General features: G+C 39.5%; 1 protein-coding gene across 2 annotated transcripts in view; it reads right to left on the minus strand.

Moving 5' to 3' along the window:
* Positions 1 to 16778, minus strand: part of LOC124615970 (probable RNA-binding protein 18) — a 44090-nt gene extending 27312 nt beyond the window's left edge. The window contains exons 1-3 of one of the 2 annotated variants that reach the window (XM_047144172.1): positions 16649 to 16778; positions 7350 to 7444; positions 4531 to 4744 (exon numbers count right to left, since the gene is read on the minus strand). In XM_047144172.1, coding sequence (XP_047000128.1) covers positions 4531 to 4744; positions 7350 to 7444; positions 16649 to 16663 — 324 coding nt within the window. In that variant the 5' untranslated portion in view covers positions 16664 to 16778. Of the gene's footprint in view, positions 1 to 4530; positions 4757 to 7349; positions 7445 to 16648 lie in introns of both variants that reach the window. The other variant, XM_047144171.1, reaches the window with a different exon arrangement.
* Between the last annotated feature and the right edge of the window lie 6898 nt (positions 16779 to 23676).

Here is a 23676-nt window from a genome sequence, read left to right on the forward strand (position 1 = left end):
TCTCACATTGGCAAAGGACAAGAGGGAACCATTTGCTTTGTCGGGATTGTTCCACACACCCTGTATATGTGGAATGACTGGATGTTCAATAAAAAACCAAACATGAATGGTATTGCAGGTTGGGATAGTGGAGAACTCACGAGACCAGCCACATCATAAAATTCACCAACATGGAGGTTCTCGCTGTGGAGAGGAGCTATCACGCTCACTTGTTCATGGAAGCAATATAAATCTACAAACATGACAACAGCTTCAACAAGAAATATGAAAGCCTCAAGAAAGCTTTAATGCTGGATTCCTGTGCTGCAGCATGACCACTGCATGTCGCAAGAGGAGAACCACAGCAGTAATGACCATGGAGAAGCCCTCGGACATTGACAAAACAGGCTTATACGATCTATGGCTGCAAGAAAGACTGGATTGGGGTATTTAAGAAGGGTAACTACAACTTGAGAACACTATTCATCTTCTTCTTTGGAGCTCATTGGAAAGTTTGTTATGAAGTACAAAAAGCAATCGGTGAAGACTAATGTCTGACATACCATCACATAATTAATCCTTGGGCCTGTGTGCAAGCACAGTCTTCACGATTCTGATGGACAAGAAGAGAGCATGCCACATATACTGATGAAAAGAAATGTCCTGGTTTGATCAGTATTACTTTTACAGTTAACAAAAATCTGGCTTTATAAGTGCATGTTCTGACTACAATGCAAGACAGTAAAGAAGTGTTTGAAAGAGAGGACACAAGTGACACAGTCTGAATATTTCAGCCTGTCAATATGAGAGATAGGTCACTGTGAAATGGCATAACAAATGAATTCTACCACAGAAAAGCTTTGAGACCCTAAAACTAGTTCCTTCATCACAGCAATGTTCCAGCAAATCACTCAAAACATTTTACTGAACATTTAATTGCAGTTGGTACCAAATTTATATAGCATGCTCTCTATACCTGGAACTTTCTGTGAAGAAAGAACTTCTGTGGATACAGGGCACTGAATGCGCTCGGTTAACTGACAACACTAGGAAATAATGGTTCTAAAAGATGACTAAATGCATTGAAAATTATTTTGAAAATGTGTTCAAAACTTTCCATGTACCCTTTTTACAAACAGCCGTTTCCCCGACACTAGCCAATATCCATGGCTGCGCTCGCATATCAGCAGTTTTGTTATGATGAGTGATAGTAAATAAGCTACTGTACATGCAATGATATCAGCTGCCCTCATGTGTATGCATGTTCAGGTAAGCGTAGTTTATGATGTGCACCCTGCTCTCTACGCACCCGAGCTGTCCCAAGGCAAGATGCATCACATCAGCATGCACAGCTGTGCTGCTGAGGAGTGCATATAGAGAGGCATGGACAGGAGCGTGCATCTATGCATTGTGGTATTGGAGTAGCTTTACATTATATAATGTGTACATTATGCAACAAATAGTGTGGAAGTATGGATTAAACACATTCAAGACAGTATAAGCATTGTATTCATTACTTTGAATCATATCACATAGCACTTATCAACCAATAAAAGCATTTTCACCAAGGTGGTAAAGTTCAAAAATCAAAGAGTAAATAGCTTTTTTAGACAGCAAATATTTTTCCCAAATTCATGTCATATTCTTCAAATCAAAAGGATTTTGTACAACACACTTTCTCAAGTAGCTTCAGTTTTCCTGAGTGTTCAAGCTATCTCCACATCAAATTCAACGGAAATCAGTTGTGTGGGTTGGTTGTGCAAAGGTGCCTTTTCAGTTACATCTTGTATTAAGTGCTGAAGCTTGTAAAGATAAAAACTCTATTAAATCTCAGTACAGGAGGACAATAAATCAATCAAAAATTGAGAATTTTAGATGACTGCTCAAAGACATGAACTGGATAGATGTTTACAACACTTCTGACTCAAATGGAAGATATAACGTATTCACTAACAAAATTTCTTCCTCTTTTGTAAATTGTTTTCCCCTAAAGGTAACTCAAATCACACAGAAGTCTAATAAACCATGGATTACACAAGGAATAAAGATATTGTGTGGGAAAATAAAGGAGACTGTATCTACTATCTAGGAACAGCTCTGCTGTTAGCATTATAATGCATTACAAAGAATATTGGAAAATATTGAAGCAAGTAAAACAGAAATCTAAGCAGTTTTATTACAAGAAAAAAATATTTACATCAGGCAACAAAATAAAAATTACATGGAATACAGTGAAGACAGAGGTTGGTGGGGCCAAGAAGGAAGAGGAACAGATAGCTCTAAAATAAATGAGACATTGGTAACAAGTGTATGTAGTGTTGAAAACCTGTCAAACAAATACTTTGTTTCTGTTATGGACAGCTTGCGGTTATCAACTTCAGTAAACGGTGCAATGGATATATGAGACCAGTGTTTACAAACAACTTCAGTAAAATGAAAATGAGACTCACATCTCTCAAACAAATAGATCCAGCATAAAATCCTTAAACTCTAAATATGTATTCTGGTGGTTATGACAACATATCAACGAAGATAAATGAAGAGTGCTCATGCAAGTTGAGTTCTGACTTAAGTTATTTGGGAAACTAATCTCTTATCAGTGGAACATTTCGAGACTGGTTAAAATATATATATCTTTACAAGATGGGCAATAAAAAGATACCACCAAACTATTGACCAATTTCACTTTTGTCAGCTTTTTCAAATATATTTGAAAAGGTTGTGTTCAACCATCTTCTTAAGCATCTGACTGAAAATAATAATATGTCCAAGTCACAGTTTGGGTTCCTTAAGGGTTCCAATATAGAGAAAGCTATTTACACGGACAGTGAGAATGTACTTAATTTACTAGATAACAAATCAGAGGCTACTGGGATTTTCTGCAACCTGTCAAAAGCCTTTGACTCTGTGAATCACAGCATTCTCTTAAGCAAATTTGAATACTATGGTGCCCCCGGCAGTGCTGCAAAATGGTTTGTGTCTTACCGAATTAACAGGAAACAAAAGGTGTTGCTGCAAAATACATGTGCAGTAAGCAGTCAATCTTCATCTGATCGGGAATTAAGTACATGAGGTTTTCCTCAAGCTTCCATCTTGGATCCGTTGCTTTATCTTGTGTACATTCTCGTCTGTTACATTGCCAGATGCTAACTACATTTTGCTTGCAGACGATATAAACATTGCAATACCCTACCAAATCAAGTACAGACTTAGAAATAGCTGCTAATCAAATTTTACTGACATTAATAAATGGTTTAAAGGTAATTCACTGTCATTAAACCTTGAAAAGAACCACTATGCACTTCACAACCAGTAAGAGATTTTCTTCCAGCATGTGTATAACATATAAGACATGCAGATCAAAGAGGTTGACATTGTTAAATTTGTGGGATTACAACTCGACAATAATACATTCAATTGGGAAGAGCATATAGAATTGATGAAGCACCTAAACAAGTCTGTATTTGCAATGAGAATGATGTTAGACATAGAAGAAATAAATATTAAAAAAAAACTTGCATACTTTGCTTAGTTTCATTCCATTAACAGGGTCATATTCTGGGGTAACTCGTCAAACCGAGCAAAAGCATGTAACAAGACTCATTTGTGATGTAAGTTCAAGAACATCAAGCAAAAGCCTGTTCCAGGAACTTCGTATTCTGACCACTGCTTCTCAGTATATTTATTCCTTAATGAAAGTTGTTGCAAGTAATATATATCTACCAATAGCTCAATACATAGTATCAATAGTAGGAATAAGAACAATATACTTAAAGACCTAAAATCACTTACCTAGGTCCAAAAAGGGGTTCAATATCCAGAAACACACATTTTCAATAAGTAGCCAGCAACCATTAAAAACTTTGTTTCAGATAAAGCACAGTATAAACAGAGTTTGAAAGACTTTTTGATAGGCAACTCCTTCTACTCTTAGATGAATATCTTAACAGGGACTGTTAAGACTAGCTTTAGGAAAAAATGTCTGTCAGACTTCAGTTTTGACAGCACTTGGTCACAATTGTCAAGATTAGGTATTTTGTATATGATAAATTTATTAAAAGCGCATAACTATGTTTCATTCTGACAGTGTATTAATTCTGTAAATGATAATAGTTCCAGTTTACTGTAATGTATTCACCTATTTTGACAATCTCCTGGCAAATGATCAGGGTATTAAGTATTATATTCAAATGTTTTATGTTTTTTATGCTATACTCTTTGACTTATTCCACATCCATGAGAATCATCTTATTTTTGGGTCTATGAAACAAAAACTGAATCTAATCTAATCTAATTTATGTCTTTTTCCCACGATCTGATTTAGATGACATAAAGCCTATACAGTGCCCCATGCTATGCTTAGGTTACCTGTGAAAAGCCCATGAAAATTGTCTGGTAGTTTTGGAGAAGCATTTTCAGACAGACAGATATGACATTTTTACAGTTTTATTATTATTATAGGTGAAATATGTTGTCTTAAGTGAGATCTTACAATTAATTCAGTCCAGTAGCCTAAAAAAATTAACTACATACTTTAGTGAAATAACTTACCTTGCTAACACTATTTGCCCATCGCACCGCAACTCTTTTGCAGCCCAACATCTTTCCATCAAGACTTTCTTTGGCCTTTTTGGCATCGACACACTCTTTGTAGGTAACAAAGGCATATCCACGTGGTTGTCCTGCTAATGGCCCCGAACGGTGGAACAGCAGATCAAATCTCTCGAAATCTCCATATTTTTGCAGGATTTTGAGGAGGTGGTACCAGTAATAAAAAAAGTAAGACAAATAAAATGTTAGCTCTATGGGCAGGATAATAATATCCACACAAATGTGTAATCAAATTCGGTTTGGCTATGCATACAAGACAGTCATTGATTTAAATGAAGCATTTAAAGCCTAAGAAGTATTACACTACCTGACCAAAGTATCTGAATAGATCACCAAATGTGCATCTGGCGTTACAATCCCATTCACTTGTATAAAAGCAAAAACTGTTCTCCCACTCACAGTTGGTAGTGTGCAAGTACAGCGATTATATCAAGGGTGCTCACAAATCTAGCACACACTAACTAGTAGTTGTGTAATTTTTAATGTTGCTTTTCTCTCTTGCAATGTTTTTTTTTTTTTTCTCTTTTGTCAAACAAAGTAACCTCTACATCTACCTTGAATGCCAAGATTTTCATCACCTTGGGTTTTACTTATGCCTTCTCCCACACTGCAGGAAGAAGGTGTTTTATACCTTACTGTTTTATACCTTATGGTTATTGTTTCATTTTGGAAATTACTGTTTGTAGGTTGTTATGATACGATACTGGAAACACATCAACACTTCACACGTAGTGTGACTGTGAAACACATGTTGAGATACAGTGACAATAAAATTAGAAAGGGCCACTGAAGAAATTACTTCACAGAATGTGGAAAGCTTAATGGGACAGATGCTTGAATGTATCAGGTATTTTTTCAGTGCTTGCTAACCAGTCAAATAAGAGTCCCTAGATTTAATTTCCTACAAAATCAGATTATCTTGATACTGGCAGTGGACAACTACTTATGCAGAAATATGAATTTTGCCCTCATTACAAAGTACATTGACTTTGCTTTCCAGGAGGAATTGGTTCCTATTCTTCCACAGACACTCTAATTATGATTTCTCCGGCAGTGTTGTAAGTACTGCAGAACACTGTATGAGGGAATTTTATTACACCTTCAGACAATGTAATTGTCTGAAAACAGGACAGCTGATAATTACAATTACAAAAATGATTTTTTTTTTAATTTATTAACATGGAACACACTATTATGAAAAGGAAAGTTGTTACTCAGCATATAGTGGAGATGCTGCGTTGCAGATAGGCACAACATAAAGACCGTCACAAGTAACGCTTTCGGCCAGTAAGGTCTTCGTCAAAAGTAGATGACAGACACACAAATACACACTTACACAAACACAACTCCCACACACATGGCTGCAGTCTCAGGCAGCTGAGGCCACACTGCAAACAGCAACACCAGTGCATGATAGAAGTGGTGAGTGGGTGGGGGTAAGGAGGAGGCTGGGTGGGAGAGGGATAGTAGGGTAGGGGTGGCGGACAGTGGCATGCTGCTGGAGAGTGCGCAGGGATGAGATGGAGGGTGGGGCAGCTATGTGCATTCGCGAGGCTGGACGGAGGATAGCGGAGAGGTGGGGAGAAGGGGGGAAGGGAGTAATGCAAAAGGAGAGAAGTAAAAATACTGGGTGCAATGGTAGAATGAGGGCTGTGTAGTGCTGGAATGAGAACAGAGAAGGGGCTGGATGGGAGAGGAAAATGGCTAAAAAAGGTTGAGGCCAGGAGGGATACGGAAACTTAGGATACTGCAGGGGAAGTTCCCACCTGCGCAATTCAGAAAAGATGGGGTTGGTAGGAAGGATCCGTATGGCACAGGCTGTGAAGCAGTCACTGAAATGAAGGAGGTCATGTTTGGCAGCTTGTTCAGCAACAGGGTGGTCCACTTGTTTCTTGGCCACAATTTGTCAATGGCCATTCACGTGGACAGACAGCATGTCCTGCCCACATAGAATGCAGCACAGTGAATGCAGCTTAGCTTGTAGATCACATAACTGGTTTCACAGGTAGCCCTGCCTTTGATGGAGTAGGTGGTGGTGGGAGGATGTATGGGACAGGTCTTGCATCTAGGTCTACTACAGGGGTATAAGCCATGAGGTAACAGATTGGGAGCAGGGGTTGTGCAAGGATGGATGAGTATATTGTGTAGGTTCGGTAGACGGCGGAATACCACTGTAGGAGGTGTGGGAAGGATAGTGGGCAGGACGTTTCTCATTGCAGGGCACAATGAGAGGTAGTCAAGACCATGGCGGAGAATGTAATTCAGTTGCTCCAGTCCTGGGTGTTACTTTATGAGGGGAATGCTCCTTTGTGGCCGGATGGTGGGACTTTGGGAAGTGGTGGAAGCCTGGAAAGATAAGGCATGGGAGATTTATTTTTGTACAAGGTCGGAAGGATAATTACGATCTGTGAAGGCTTCAGTGAGACCCTCAGTACGTTTCGGGAGGGATTGCTCGTTCCTGTAGATGCAATGACCACGGGTAATTAGGCTATATGGAAGGGACTTACTGGTATGGAATGCCTGGCAGCTGTCAAAGTGGAGGTATTGCTGGTGGTTAGTAGGTTTGATATGGATGGAGGTACTGATGTAGCCATCTGTGAGGTGGAGGTTAACATCAACGAAGATGGCTTGTTGGGTTGAGTACGACCAGGTAAAGCAATGGAACGCTTTTGTCAATCTTCTCTGCAGCACAGTGCAAACTTCATACTTTCAGAATCAAGAACATGTATCAAATAAAGTTATTTCATTCTGAGACTCACTCAGTGATCCTTGGATCAAGATTTCCTATCCATAATCTTCTGTCTTCTAACTTATTTTCTGGTAGTGGGTCTAGTGGTAGTGGATTTGTTATAGTCTGGAAAAAAATGCAAACATCCGATAGTTGTAAAATGACTAAGGAACTAATCAAAAAGCTACACTACTGGCCATTAAAACTACTACACCAAGAAGAAATGAAGATGATAAATGGGTATTCATTGGACAAATATATTATACTAGAACTGACATGTGATTACATTTTCACACAATTTGGGTGCATAGATCCTGAGAAATCAGTACCCAGAACAACCACCTCTGGCCATAATAACGGCCTTGATATGCCTGGGCATTGAGTCAAACAGAGCTTGGATGGCGTGTACAGGTACAGCTGCCCGTGCAGCTTCAACACGATACCACAGTTCATCAAGAGTAGTGACTGGCGTATTGTGACGAGCCAGTTGTTCGGCCACGATTGACCAGATATTTTCAATTGGTGAGAGATCTGGAGAATGTGCTGGTCAGGGCAGCAGTCGAACATTTTCTGTCTCCAGAAAGGCCCATACATAACCTGCAACATGTGGGTGTGCATTATCCTGCTGAAATGTAGGGTTTCACAGGGATCAAGTGAAGGGTACAGCCACGGGTCGTAACACATCTGAAATGTAACATCCACTGTTCAAAGTGCCGTCAATGCGAACAAGAGATGACTGAGACGTGTAACCAATGGCACCCCATACCATCACGCCAGGTGATACGCCAGTATGGCGATGATGAATACACACTTCCAATGTGCGTTCACCGCGATGTTGCCAAACATGGATGCGACCATCATGATGCTGTAAACAGAACCTGGATTCATCCGAAAAAATGATGTTTTGCCATTCGTGTACCCAGGTTTGTCGTTGAGTACACCATCGCAGGCGCTCCTGTCTGTGATGCAGCGTCAAGGGTAACTACAGCCATGGTCTCCGATCTGATAGTCCATGCTGCTGCAATCATCGTCAAACTCTTCGTGCAGATGGTTGTTGTCTTGCAAAGGTCCCCATCTGTTGACTCAGGGATCGAGACATGGCTGCACGATCCATTACAGCCATGCGGATAAGATACCTGTCATCTCGACTGCTAGTGATACGAGGCTGTTGGGATCCAGCACGGTGTTCTGTATGACCCTCCTGAATCCATCGATTCCATATTCTGCTAACAGTCACTGGATCTCGACCAACACGAGCAGCAGTGTCGCAACACGATAAACCGCAATCGCGATAGGCTACAATCCGACCTTTATCAAAGTTAGAAACGTGATGGTATGCATTTCTCCTCCTTACACGAGGCATCACAACAACGTTTCACCAGGCAACACCGGTCAACTGCTGTTTGTGTATGAGAAATCGGTTGGAAACTTTCCTCATGTCAGCATGTTGTAGGTGTCGCCACCGGCGCCAACCTTGTGTGAATGCTTTGAAAAGCTAATCATTTGCATATCACAGCATCTTCTTCCTGTCGGTTAAATTTCGTGTCTGTAGCACATCATCTTCGTGGTGTAACAATTTTAATGGCCAGTAGTGTAGATAGAACAGTTAAAACTACATTTCACTAGTTTATACTTTATCAGAACATACGAAATATCAGAAAAGTGTACTACAAAATAAATATGTGCTACAAATGATCAATGGCCTTTATAATATGAGCAATAAAACCATTACTTCACAATTATGTAGAATATGTTGCATGCCTATTCATTATCTGCAACAAACTTTAGAACCTCAACAAAAATAATAAAATGGATTGCAGGAAGAAATAGTCTTGTTCTGTTATTTTTTCAAAAATTGATGCAATGGGGACATGTGAAAATACTGGTGGACCCTTCCTGAAAGCACGAACAGAAAAAATTAGATCCATTAAATACTAAAAATAAGAGAACCCTCTTTTTCTAATATCAGCCCTTGGTATAAGGCACCACTACATGAAGAAACTTCCAGCATTGTTGCAAACGACCAACATCATGTGGTCTGAATTATGTAAATGAAAAACTGAATGTGAACATGTCAGTTCTAAATTAGATACAATGCTATTTTTAATTAAAAAAAAAAAAAAAAAAAAAAAAAAAAAAAAAAAAAAAAAAAAGAGTGATATCCAGTGATTATTGCCATTTTCACTGTCATTAAGAAATCATAGCTTTTTACTGATCAAAGCAGCCAAAATATCTTTGTTTTCCTTTTGGTTACCATTTGAATGTGACATACACGAATTCAATATATTATATGTGCATAGATTCTGAAATGAAAGGAGATGAAATACCTTAAAGAACACGTCAGAACACATGATATATTATTATCAGATGACCCCTGGCCAAATCCATACATACTACAAAAATGGATGTATGTACATGCGTATGTATGTTCCACATCTCCTCCTAAACCAATGGACCAATTTCAACCAAACTTGGGGCATGTATCCAAGCAACTATCACAGTGAGGATAAGAACCGTCTACCTATCACAGTTCTTGAGATATGATATCACAAAGAATGAGATGCGTGAAAACTGCCACATCATACATGACATTTAAAGTTATTACTTCTTTGCTACTTATTCTATTTGAAACATATTTTGCACAAAGTATCCACATATGACACTGAATGTATCTACACAAACATATCATTCTATGACACATAGTTCGAGAGATATTATGTCATAAACACTGAAATGTATGAAAAACTGCAGCATAATGCTTAAAGTTTTAATACATTTATTCTTTACTTCGAAGACATTCCTACAGTTGAAACAACTTAAGGAAATCATTGATGCCTGGCACCACTTTTGACAGCTTTTAATTGCGAAGCACAAATATGTGCAGCCGAAAATAATAGCTGTCTATAGAGACACATGAAGCAGCTGCTCTCAGCATACAAAAACTGTCCGGCATCATTTCACACTGCGTCTACAGCATAATTTCAAAGATGTTTTCACGAATACATGGAAATGAAATTTTTTCTATAGTACAGCACAAACACAGTAATTTTTTTTTCCCTTTCTAATAGAAAACTAGCAGAATTGATACCTGGGCAACGTCAGGTTTGTCAGCTAGTAAACAATAAAAATAAATAAATAAAGCATCTATTACAAATCCCTTCTGTGCGCTACACTAATTACTAAGCTGCACTGTTGACAGTTCGTATTCATGTGATACCAATCATTGGCATTTACTTTATTCTGGTTACACTCAAAATTCTGATGAAGGCTAGGTCCACAGCCTTTACGGATAACTGAACAAAGCCATTCTGTTTACATGGTTGCTGACAGATATGGTTTAACTTTCTATCAATAATATGGTCATTAGGGAGGGAATATTAACTGGATTGGAAAACGACTTAAGCCATGCCCTTTCAACAAAACTATACCAGCATCTGTATTACGAAAATTAGGGGATTTATGGAAAACCTAATTCTGGATGTGTTTGTACTTAGGATCTGAAATCTCAGAATCTAAATACTATATGGACAAAGTAGCTAACATGGCATGCAAGTTCTTCATTTAAGAATTGTCATAAATAACAATTTCCTGTTTGAAGTCACCACAATACTTCTCAAATATTTTGCATCAATACTAGAATTCTGAACTGATGGATATAAAATAGATACATCACACCTTATGGAAGTTAAAAGTTGTCAACTATGCATTATGAGAAAAGTGAATGGTCTCTATTTCCAGAATTCATCATTTATTTCTCATTAAGTGCACTTGGTTCAAGAATCATAAAAGAAGGTTGTATACATGGAAGAATCCTGGAGATACTAAAAGGTATCAGATAGATTATATAATGGTAAGACAGAGATTTAGGAACCAGGTTTTAAATTGTAAGACATTTCCAGGTGCAGATGTGGACTCTGACCACAATCTATTGCTTATGAACTGTATATTAAAGCTGAAGAAATTGCAAAAAGGTGGGACTTTAAGGAGATGGGACCTGGATAAACTGACTAAACCAGAGGTTGTACAGAGTTTCAGGGACAGCATAAGGGAACAATTGACAGGAATGGGGGAAAGAAATACAGTAGAAGAAGAATGGGTAGCTCTGAGGGATGAAGTAGTGAAGGCAGCAGAGGATCAAGTAGGTAAAAAGACGAGGGCTAGTAGAAATCCTTGGGTAACAGAAGAAATATTGAATTTAATTGATGAAAGGAGAAAATATAAAAACACAGTAAATGAAGAAGGCAAAAGGGAATACAAACGTCTCAAAAATGAGATCGACAGGAAGTGCAAAATGGTTAAGCAGGGATGGCTAGAGGACAAATGTGAGGATGTAGACACTTCTCTCACTAGGTGCAAGATAGATACTGCCTACAGGAAAATTAGAGAGACCTTTGGAGAAAAGAGAAAGACTTGCATGAATATCAAGAGCTCAGATGGAAACCCAGTTCTAAGCAAAGAAGGGAAAGCAAAAAGGTAGAAGGAGTATATAGAGGGTCTATACAAAGGCGATGTACTTGAGGACAATATTATGGAAATGGAAGAGGATGTAGATGAAGATGAAATGGGAGATACGATACTGCGTGAAGAGTTTGACAGAGCACTGAAAGACCTGAGTCAAAACAAGGCCTCGGGAGTAGACAACATTCCATTAGAACTACTGACGGCCTTGGGAGAGCCAGTCCTGACAAAACTCTACCATCCGGTGAGCAAGATGTATGAGACAGGCGAAATACCCTCAGACTTCAAGAAGAATATAATAATTCCAATCCCAAAGAATGCAGGTGTTGACAGATGTGAAAATTACCAAACTATCAGTTTGATAAGTCATAGCTGCAAAATGCTAACAGGAATTCTTTACAGACGAATGGAAAAACTGGTAGAAGCCGACCTCGGCAAAGATCAGTTTGGATTCCGCTGAAATGTTGGAACACGTGAGGCAATACTGACCCTACGACTTATCTTAGAAAATAGATTAAGGACAGGCAAACCTACATTTCTAGCATTTGTAGACTTAGAGAAAGCTTTTGACAATGTTGACTGGAATACTCTCTTTCAAATTCTAAAGATGGCAGGGGCAAAATAAAGGGAGTGAAAGGGTATTTACAATTTGTACAGAAATCAGATGGCAGTTATAAGAGTCGAGGGGGATGAAAGGGAAGCAGTGGTTGGGAAGGGAGTGAGACAGGGTTGTAGCCTGTCCCCGATGTTATTCAATCTGTATATTGAGCAAGCAGTAAAGGAAACAAAAGAAAAATTTGGAGTAGGTATTAAAGTCCATGGAGAAGAAATAAAAACGTTGAGGTTCGCCAATGACATTGTAATTCTGTCAGAGACAGCAAAGGACTTGGAAGAGCAGTTGAACAGAATGGACTGTGTCTTGAAAGTAGGATATAAGATGAACTTCAACAAAAGCAAAACGAGGATAATGGAATGTAGTCAAATTAAGTAGGGGGTTGCTGAGGGAATTAGTTTAGGAAATGAGACACTTAAAGTAGTAAAGGAGTTTTGCTATTTGGGGAGCAAAATAACTGATGATGGTCGAAGTAGAGAGGATATAAAAGGTAGATTGGCAATGGCAAGGAAAGCGTTTCTGAAGAAGAGAAATTTCTTAACATTGAGTATAGATTTAAGTGTCAGGAAGTCATTTCTGAAAGTATTTGTATGGAGTGTAACCATGTATGGAAGTGAAACATGGACGATAAATAGTTTGGACAAGAAGAGAATAGAAGCTTTCGAAATGTGGTGATACAGAAGAATGCTGAAGATTAGATGGGTATATCACATAACTAATGAGGAGGTATTGAACAGAATTGGGGAGGAGTTTGTGGCACAACTTGACAAGAAGAAGGGACCGGTTGGTAGGACATGTTCTGAGGCATCAAGGGATCACAAATTTAGCATTGGAGGGCAGCGTGGAGGGTAAAAATCGTAGAGGGAGACCAAGAGATGAATACACTAAGCAGATTCAGAAGGATGTAGGTTGCAGTAAGTACTGGGAGATGAAGAAGCTTGCACAGGATAGAGTAGCATGGAGAGCTGCATCAAACCAGTCTCGGGACTGAGGACAACAACAACAAAGTGCATTCCAAAGTAATTTATATAATGAAGCTCTAATTTGAATTGCAAGGATGTTGAGAGCAATACAAAGGTGCAAATGATAAAAGGAAGCATATTTTTAAGTGATGACAATATAAAGATTTCTTCACTGCTGGGCAAGTCTACACACAACACCAACAGATATAAAATTCTAGTGAACAAATTTTGAGTTGGGCTATATGTGGTGAACTAGCATAAGAATATGGGAATTTTTGTACTATGTTAATAACATTGCATATATTGAGATTACCCACAAGAAAAAGTTGTGAACTACACTCAAAAGTTCCATTTACCAAAACGCAGAAATGGAAAATATTTTTCTGCAGGACACTGTACGACAGGTTCAAGACTTTCTTTGTGACATTGTAATGCTTACAGTTTACGTTCTCAGGTGACGAAACTAATGAAATTTAAAAATAAAGTCATCTAGACAATGAAATAACACATGGCAAATCAACAGGTAGAATATTATAAACACAAAAACAGAAGAAGGCAGGAACAAAAAACCATTTACAGGCCTAACAGCAGTATGCATGAAGTGTTTCACAAAGTTGTAAAATGGTCACAAAAAACTCAAACTGCTTCCAAACAGACAGGCCTTCAGGGAAGAAAAGGTCAGTTATATAAGGTCTAGATATGCTAATGTGACCACAGCCTATGTTCGATGTCAATGTGCAATAATCACTCACACCACTTGCACTAGCAGCGGAGGAGATATACAATGTGTTAGGGGATGCAGAAAGCAGTCACTGTCAAATGCAAAAACAGAGTGATTTATCTGACTTCCAAAAGGCCATGATCAGCAGCGTAAGAGCCTCCAAAACAGGTACCTGGTTTACGCATCCATGCTGACTATTGTTCATTGGCGACAAAGGCTGGCATTTGCATGCCAATACCACAACTGGATGTCCACTGAGAGGCAACAGGTGACCTTTTCAGATGAACCATGTTTTATGCTCCATTGGACAGAAGAAAGTTGGCATGTACAGTGTGAAATGTCTGAAAGAAAACACCATGTAACATTCGTTGGAAGGGTCCATGCCGGAGGAGGGAGCATTAATGTCTGAGGGATGTTTTTGTGGCATTCTCTGGGTTCTATCATCATTCTGGAAGGCACAGTGGATCAACATAACTGGGTATCTCTGCCTGGGGACCATGTCCACCACTACATGCAGTCTGTTTTTCCTCGGCACAACGGCATCTACCAACAGGACACTGCAACATGTCACACACCTTACAGTGTACATGCATGGTTTGGAGAGCACCATACTGAGTTTATTGCACTCCCCTGGTCAACAAATTTTCCAAGTTTAAGCCTAATCCAGAATCTGTGGAACCACCTTGATCGGGCTGTATACACCATGGCTCCTCAAACGAGAAACCTAGCACAGCTGGCCAGTACTGGAGTCAGCATGACTTCACATCCCTGACTCTCTTCCACCTCGCAGCGGTCTGTACTGTAGAAGGTGGTTATTCAGACTTCTTGACAGGCGGTAACATTAATGTGACTGGACAGTGTATTAGGGTACACTAGGTAAAACTTTTCCACAATTTGAAAGGTGGTTGGAGACAAAGTGTTAACAAGGGACATGTGGTTTATTGAATTTAAATTATACACATGACCTTTCCATACAAAGCCTTCAGTGCTCCAGTATCTAAGCCAAGAGTGGTCGATAGCAGCAGTTTCTGTTTCTACACAGGGTTTATTTTAGAGTTTTTATCACAAGCTTCTGTCAAAGAAACGAATATGTGTGTGTTAATCTGAGGCGACTAGCATTAATTACATTTTATAAGTGACTGCATATTTTTTCAAGCATTAGCATTTGTGGGACTTGACTTTCTAGTGAATATTAACTGTTTATGTATGTCTACAACAGTGATATAAATTTCTGTTTTACGAGTTTGTGGATTTTGTGGTTTTTTCTGTAGAGTGAGAACTTTCTGGAGCAGATTTTTAGTGCTAGGTTTTATGTTTCTTGTTTACACACAGTAATTTCGCTAAGTGGGGACAAGCAGCAGGAAATGATCCCAGAGAGGATAAGGAGCAAACATGTCATATGGCCGGAAATGCACTATGTCTGTACCACAGGGTATCTATTAATTCATCATGTTTATACAGTTCAATGCAGTGTATGACATGCTGTGATGACACAACTGTTTGATGAGGTGTTTGAAGTGATCTCCAAGAGCCTCTAAGCTTGTGTGAATATGACACACCAATGACTGATGCACACATTCAAATGTGAGGCAAAAAGGGGGGCTAGAGTATGATATTAGACCTTCCCCCCTCCCACCTAAAATCTTCGCCATGGCGACAAATTGAACTGCAGCATGATGAAACCAATGAATGTGAGTGTCAGACAGACCTGTTGCATTGCCTACTGTTTATGTCTGGGCTGTATTTAAACACACCTTACTGAATTTAGAGCACTTTTCATCACAAAAACTACAACTTGAACGCAAATTCAGAAATTGCAAAATTGATAATGAACATGTCTCAGAGGAGTTCTATGACGCATATTATGTATTTACATATATCATGGATTAACTAAAAAAAATGGAGTGGTTGCCAGTGCCAAACACTGCATAATGTGGCTTTCTGAGTATAGGTGCAGACGTTATTACCACTGTGGTTATGTTCGTCTTATACAAAACGTATTTCTGTACATGAGCTGTTGTGGACAGACATGACAGATTAAATAACGCACTATTTACCGGTTCAAACAACAGCATTATACTCAACAACAAACGAGTAAACACAGGGTCCCAAAACAAGTGAATAGTCCTCTGAAATCAGAGACAGGGCGGGGGAGGGGGGGGGGAAGAGAGAAACAGATGACTGGTACATTGTAGTAACAATTTCACTCAACGCATGTGGCCATAGAGCACATGTCGCAATCAACGATTTTAGATTTTTGACTGGGCTATCGTCAATCTGTGACGGAACAGTGAAATTCATACTTCTGGTCGTTTCCTCAACTCACGAGGAAACCGATACCCCCGGCTGTGCAACAAATGAATCGGTCACTACAAACAAGATATAGAAATTGGGGGGCTGGACTGATTTAAACTTGACTCGACATTGTACTCTTACGTATTTGTGCGATACGCTGTCCGCCTGCTCTTGAAAAACATTTTTGCCTGCCATTTCATTAATTAATATACTCCAAGCATATACACAAAACTACAGCACACAAGCACATACACATAGATTTTGTTATTAAATCTACACACCTCACATAAGCTCATTCCGACTCAGCTAAAGAAGCTGAACTATAAACAACAGCAAAACAATAACATAAACAAAACAATACTGAAAGTGATTCCACACCGATAGAATATACACAGACAGTTTGGAACAAAGATAGCCAACCAAAGACATAAAATTCTCTATATTTTTGATGCAACCGCAACCAAAATTGGTGGATGAATTTGTTGGACGCTAAACAATGTTATCATCAGCGCCTTTTCACTAGTTCCTGATACTGATGAATGCATAGCATTCTCGTTAAAACGAAAAGCAAAGGCCATATAACGATAGTCACAGTAATAGAAATCGTCACTTACAATACCCACTAGAACTATTAATACTGTTGCTCAGCAGATCCAGCTCCAGGGCGCGCATATAAATTTTTAAAGTTATTACTTGGTTCAGACGGCGGAGAATCAGATCCGACTCATACCGTGTGTCACAATCGGTGTCTGGGGCCATTTTTAAAGAAAGAAGGGTGCTGCCCATAATATATCTCCACGCTGAGCCGAAGTGCAAATGGCGTAGTACGACAGCACCCTATGCGCCGTTCTCCTAGTGTTACAATATGAAACCATAACATTTAACGTCTAAGTTTGGGCACTCCACGGTGACCTACCACTGACAGGAGTGCGAAGGCAGTGGGAACTGATAATAATTGAGACACCATGGCGGGGACATGTCTGCTGACACCACTAGATAATGAGTATGAATCACAACATCGCTGGCTGTGATGACGTTATGTCCAGCTTAAATATGAAAATTTTAGAAGCCTCAGTCTCAGTGCCTGGTGAAGGCCCACACCAATTACTGCAAACTACAACCTACAAAATACCTAAATACCACCCCCCAAGATGTACTTAGTGCCGTCTCTCGACAATACGATGCTATTTGGTTTGTGGGGTGCTCAACTGTATGGTTATCAGTGCCCAAACAAATTCCCAATCTTTTCACTGTCCAGTGTGTCCACTTACCTGAATGATGATGAAATAATGAGGACAGCGCTAACACCCAGTTCCTCGGCGGAGAAAATCTCTGACCTGGCTGGGAATCGAACCCAGGACCCCATGATTCTGAGGTAGCAACATTAGTCACTAGACCATGAACTGTAAACTCCCAAATGATATTCAACCAGAGTGTCTTTCTGTAAGTGCAAGCGTTTACTGTCTCTGCTAATAATTAGAGAACTTGGTGCAAATATTAGCTGTATGTAATCAACCCACTACACCTTGCACAAAGGCTGTTCCAGCCACATGTTACACTTGTTGGAATTGCAGTCATTCGACGTGAGACTGTAGTGAATCTAGATGGGCTATCATATGCCTTAATAAGTAGAGTAACACGTTGTGTAAGGTGTATTCTGTAGTGTGACTTGGTGTTCTTCCCTTTTGTGTTTTATGTTTCATTAATATTTGGACAGTAATAGAATATGCAAGATACTGGTAGAAACACAACTCGTAAGACTATTTCTGTTGTAGCTCTATTGGAACAGATCTCTAAGTTACAAACAGCACTCGAACAGAAAGCTAGGGAATTAGAACATTGCATGTACCAGGGAGGTGTAGTGCAAGCTGAGAACCAAGTGGACACAGCTTTAGAGGAAACAGAGAGGGGAGAGAAGGGATGGGATGCTTGTCAAATACAACACATGAGAGTAATGATTTAGCAACAGTACAGGGTGTCACACGTAAAACAGGTAGGCTCCATGTACTGGTTAATCATCTCTAGTCGAATTGCTTGTGAAGTGGCAACACTGTCTCCAAAGCTCGCTACACTGCATTTTGCCAGGCTCCATGTACTGGTTAATCATCTCTAGTCGAATTGCTTGTGAAGTGGCAACACTGTCTCCAAAGGTGGCATTTTGCTGGAAAGTTGAGTGTAGCTGTGTGTTCATGCCTCAGTTGTTGTGAGGAGCTCGTATGGTTGTGTTGTTACAGAAATGAGGCAGTTCGCATTAGAACAGTGGTTTGATATTGTGGAGTACTGCATAAAGGCAGGCTCCTTCGAGGAATGTAAAGGAATGTTTAAAGCGAAGTATCCTGGTAGGAAACTCCCCACGACCACCACAATTCAAGATCTGAACAAGAAAAGGAGGGCTATAGGATCTGTTCAGAATGTGCAGAGAAATAGGTGACCAACAATGAGGACCCCTAAAACTGTAGACAGAATTCCCATAAAGAGAAGTCATCACAAGTCGGTAAGGAGATTATTGCAGCAGGTTGATGTATCTCGTACATCCTCCCATTGCATATGTAAAGATTTGAAATCAAAAGGCTGTCGTGTAAGTGTGGTGCAAGGATTGGAATTTTAGTATCAGGAAAATAGAGTTCATTACTGTAACTGGCTATTAACATCAATTGCTAATGCTTACTTGGACCTCTTGCTTAACTTCATGTCAGATGAGGCCTGATTTCATTTGTCTGGTTATGTAAACTCCCAGATTTGCAGAGACAGGTCTCAGGACAACCCACATATTCTGAATGAAGAACCTCACCACCCAGAGAAGATAGGTGTTTGGTGAGTGTTCTCTGGCATGTGCATTATTGGCCGCATATTTTTCATTTACTCCTTCAATAGTGCTAGATATCTACAGATTTTTGACTCTTTCTATACATAATTAACCGATGCAGGGAAGCTGTATGCAGTATTCCAACAATATGGAGCAACCAATCACACATCCAACCAAAGTATGATCCACATCACCAACATATCCATGCAGAGAGACCTGTCAGTAGAGCTCTTTGGCCCCCAAGGTCCCCAGACTTAATATTATGTGATTTTTATTTATGGGGTACACTAAAAATCAGTGTGTATGCTGGCAAACATCGCACAATAGCCGATATTAAATGGAACATTGCTAGAGAAATTAACACCATGCCTGCAGAATTACAGCATGTTGACAGTAATGTCCTCACATGAAGTCAGCAATGCCTTGATGCCCATGGCCACCACTTCTACCATATTTTATAAGCAGGTAACTACATGCCTTTTAACGTTGCTGCTATCTATTCTTTGTTAGTTAACTTATTGTTGCTTAATCTCAGGCGTGAGGTGTACCAGTTTTGTGTGGGACTTACTGTATAAGGCGTCACTGTGAAGAATTGCGGTTCAAAAGAGGTTGTCTAAGACCAGGCAAGAAGAACAGGTGTCAGTAATCGAAGGGTGTGGAAGTTCCTGTAAGTTTACTTGATATGAGAAGTATTGGCATTGTGGAAATAAAGGTGAATAGTGTACAAGTGTCTTCAGTACCTAGTGAAAATGCGGAGTCTGAAGTATCTGAAGTGCCAAACGAACAAAGTGCGTGAGTAGAAATATGTGTGATATTGATTTATATACTGTGGTATCTACGCCATTAGGTGACAGGGTTTGTTGTTTTGAGGCCTTGGTGCCTGGGGCAGATGCAGAGGGAAGTACATCTGCCGCTGATTTTAGCATCGTGTGGAGGGAATCTGGAGATGGTGACTGTAAGGTAGACTCTATTGAAAATGGACAGGAGAATACTGATGATGTTAGTTGTGTTGCGAATGTTTAGGATGATGAAGTAGTATAGACACACTTATTTTCGGAGGCTGCATATTCGTCACCACCTTCTCCAAAGGGGGGAGAGAGGAAGACAGGAAGGAGAAAAAAATGCTTGTGTGACTAAAGAGCAAGCTGACGAGCAGACAAAACTGAATCCTTTCAGGGATTGTAGTTGAGGATGAGGGTCAATTTGAGGATACTTGAAATGTTGTAGGTAATGAGTGTAAGAAAAGACCTTATGTAAATGTTCTTAAAAGCACAGTCAAATTTAGGGAGACATTGTTTCAGGCAAAGGAGACGGTTGCAAATGGTACATAATTGCAAAGGTTTATTATCATGAATATAGTACCACCTAAACTGTGTGCAGCACCACTAAGAGTCAATGTGCATGATAAAGTGCCGAAAAGGAAGTTGGTTGTAAAAAGGAAAGGTTTTAGAAAGCATGGCATTGCAAGGCAGTGGCGGAAGCAGAAAAACCTCAAGGAGGGAGCACTAAATATATCTTGAACTACCTTTACTTTTACCATAATAAAAAATAATTAAGTCACATGCAAAGTTTAAGAATGTTTTGTTTAAACTGATTATACGCATATAAAAGACAATGCCATTTTATGATAAAAGAAGTTACAATTGTGGTTGTCTTCCTTAAATGATGAATTCTGTGCGGCTATTCTTTCTGGCAAATGGTTAATTACATCGTTAAGTACGATGACGCGGACGCGCGCGCTACATAGAAAAGTACAACTACTCGATAACTCGATTCAGTCGAGTCGACAGACGAAAGGAACGAACGAATGTCGGGGGCTTCGCGGATGGCAATGCGGTCGGCCTCGCAAGGGGAAAGGGGGGGGGGGGGACGCTCCCTGTGCGTTCAAGATATCTTTAGTGCTCCCTCCTTGTGGTTTTTCTGCATCCGCCACTGCCTTGCAATGCCATGCTTTCTAAAACCTTTCCTTTTTACAACCAACTTCCTTTTCGGCACTTTATCATGCACATGCCTCCTTGCCATGTAGTAAATCTACAAGTAACTGTACTATAAGAGATGGAATCAGAGCTACAGACCAGTATATTGTATGTCCTAGCTCAGTGAGTAGATGTTGGGTAAGTATAGTTTCAGGGATGTGTTTTGAGAAAACTTAAGGGAAACTTTCACTTCGAAGACAAGTTCCGGATGATATACCAAAACAGTGGATTAAAAAACCACCTGACAAAATAAGAAAAATTGTAAATTGGTGCAAAAACAAAAATGGAGATATCATAGCTGTGTCTCTTGTAGCAACTTGTACACGCTAAGTATGCTTGAGGCAAAAGGCTGACAGTCCTCTGGACCTATCTTTGCACCAGATCCCCATAGAAATGCTTGACACTACAGCTACAAATTAGGTACTAAACCCTGTTCCACCAATAATTGTAATTGAATTATATCAAGCAGAACAAGAAAGATATCGACCGTATTAGAGAGTAAAACCTAGATTTAAGAGGAAGCAAGTAATGTAAGGCACTCTCATGAGCTACTGATCACGATTATACAGTACAAACCAATGTAAACGTGATCTATGAAGTTGTTGTAGGCTGGGACCAATGTCAACTTTGGGGCGAAATTTTGAAGAAGAGAGGACTGTCTGTAGCACATCAGGTCCAACTCCTGGATGTGCGTATAAATTTTTAAGATTATTGCTTGGCGCAGACTGTAGAGAATGAGATCCAGCTCATACCATGCGTCACAATCGGTATCTGGGGCACGCAAAGAGTGGCAGTGTTGCAGAAGGCAACCCAAGGGGTGACGACTGCAATAGCGTTGTCACATGTTAATACAATTAATAAAACAGTGGAAGTCAGTAAGAAGGCTTGTTGATAGTGGAATCAATACAAGGAGCCAGCCTCTAAAAACTCATTAAATCTTACACCCTATTAATAGGGGCAGGAAAAACAGACAAAATAGCTACTTTTTCTTCATCGCCTAAAATTGAGGGTGTCGTTCAGTAGTCTTCAAGCCTATTACTATACAAAGCCCAGGACGTTAAAACATGATGCACAGTGACTGTGAGGCCGCAATTGTACTTTTGACAATAAGTGTAGGTGTGGTACAGAGTCAAATGCCTTTCGGAAATCAAGAAATACTACATCTACCTGATTACCTTAGCCAAAGCTTTTATTAAGTCATGTGAGTTAAGTGCGAATCGTGTTTCATATGATCGATATTTTATGAAACCATGCTGGTTGGCATGGAGATAACTCATTGCCTTTGAGCTCAGAATAGCCCAGAAATAAATCTATGTCAAGGATACTGGATGGCAGTTTTGTAAATCACTTCTTGTAGACATGTGTTACCTATGCTTTTTTCTGAGAACTAACAACGATTGTTTGTTTGAGGGATCTGGCCCTGGCGGTTTGTTCAACTTTAACGATTTCTGATACTAATACTTATTTCACTCACATTTTCACTGGAACGAAGATTAAATTGGAGAAATTCTCCTGGGTTTTCTTTGTAAAGGAACATTTGAGAATGGAGTTAAGCATCTCAGCTTTTGCTATGCTATCCTCAATTTCAGTTCCTGTCTAATTTGCTAGGAACTGAACACTAGCTTTCGCCCCACAAACATCCTTTACATATGACCAGATTTGCTTAGGGTTTTATGAAAGATCATTTGACAATATACTGCTATGGTAGTCATTCAAGCTTCGTGCATTATTCTCTTGACAGCCAAACATATTTCATTCAGCATCTATCTGTCTGCAGCCCTGGGTTTTGTTTTACACCCTTTATTCAGTAATCTCTTTTTATTTAGAAGTTTCTTTACAGTGATGAATACTATGGAGGGTCCGTCCCACTATGAACTGTCCTGTTGCGTGCCTATCTATCCACTACACGCTCAATTATTCCTTCAAATTTGATCCATGGTCCCTCCACAGGCTCCTGCTCTTAACAGCTGACCTGTCGTTAACAGACGTTCAGTTGTAATAAATCGTACCAAGAATAAGGTTTGTGATAACTTTTTGGCGCGCCATTGTTTTGAAATGGCATACTGTCAGAACAAGCAAGTTATAATACTGAAGAAGAGAATCCACTGAAATCCAATATGGAGTGTCCGAAGTAACAATCGAGTGACGACTTGTGATCTGACCTGAAATGCTATTGGTTATTCTTATTTCAGGTCAAGCTGTGCCTAACGATAAGTGGTGTTGTATGTCATCAAACTTCTGCAGTGAGCATTGTCAGCATTAAATGGGGGTTGTTATGTGAACTTAGAATACCACTGTTTGCATACACTTTCTGCAGAGTTCAAAACTTTACTATTAGACGTTTTTGTTGTGCTTTTACAATGTTTTTAATTCGTAATAGCAGTGATGAATTATTATTGTTACACCACATGCAAAGAGAAACACGTGAAAGGAGCAAACGTTTGCATTATATGATGACACTGATGTATTGTGCTATTTTGATTGCATATTGAATAAATGTTTAAAATCTGTTTTTATATATGAAAAA

This window comes from Schistocerca americana, chromosome 5 (genome assembly GCF_021461395.2).
Source record: "Schistocerca americana isolate TAMUIC-IGC-003095 chromosome 5, iqSchAmer2.1, whole genome shotgun sequence".
Classification (NCBI taxonomy): domain Eukaryota; kingdom Metazoa; phylum Arthropoda; class Insecta; order Orthoptera; family Acrididae; genus Schistocerca; species Schistocerca americana.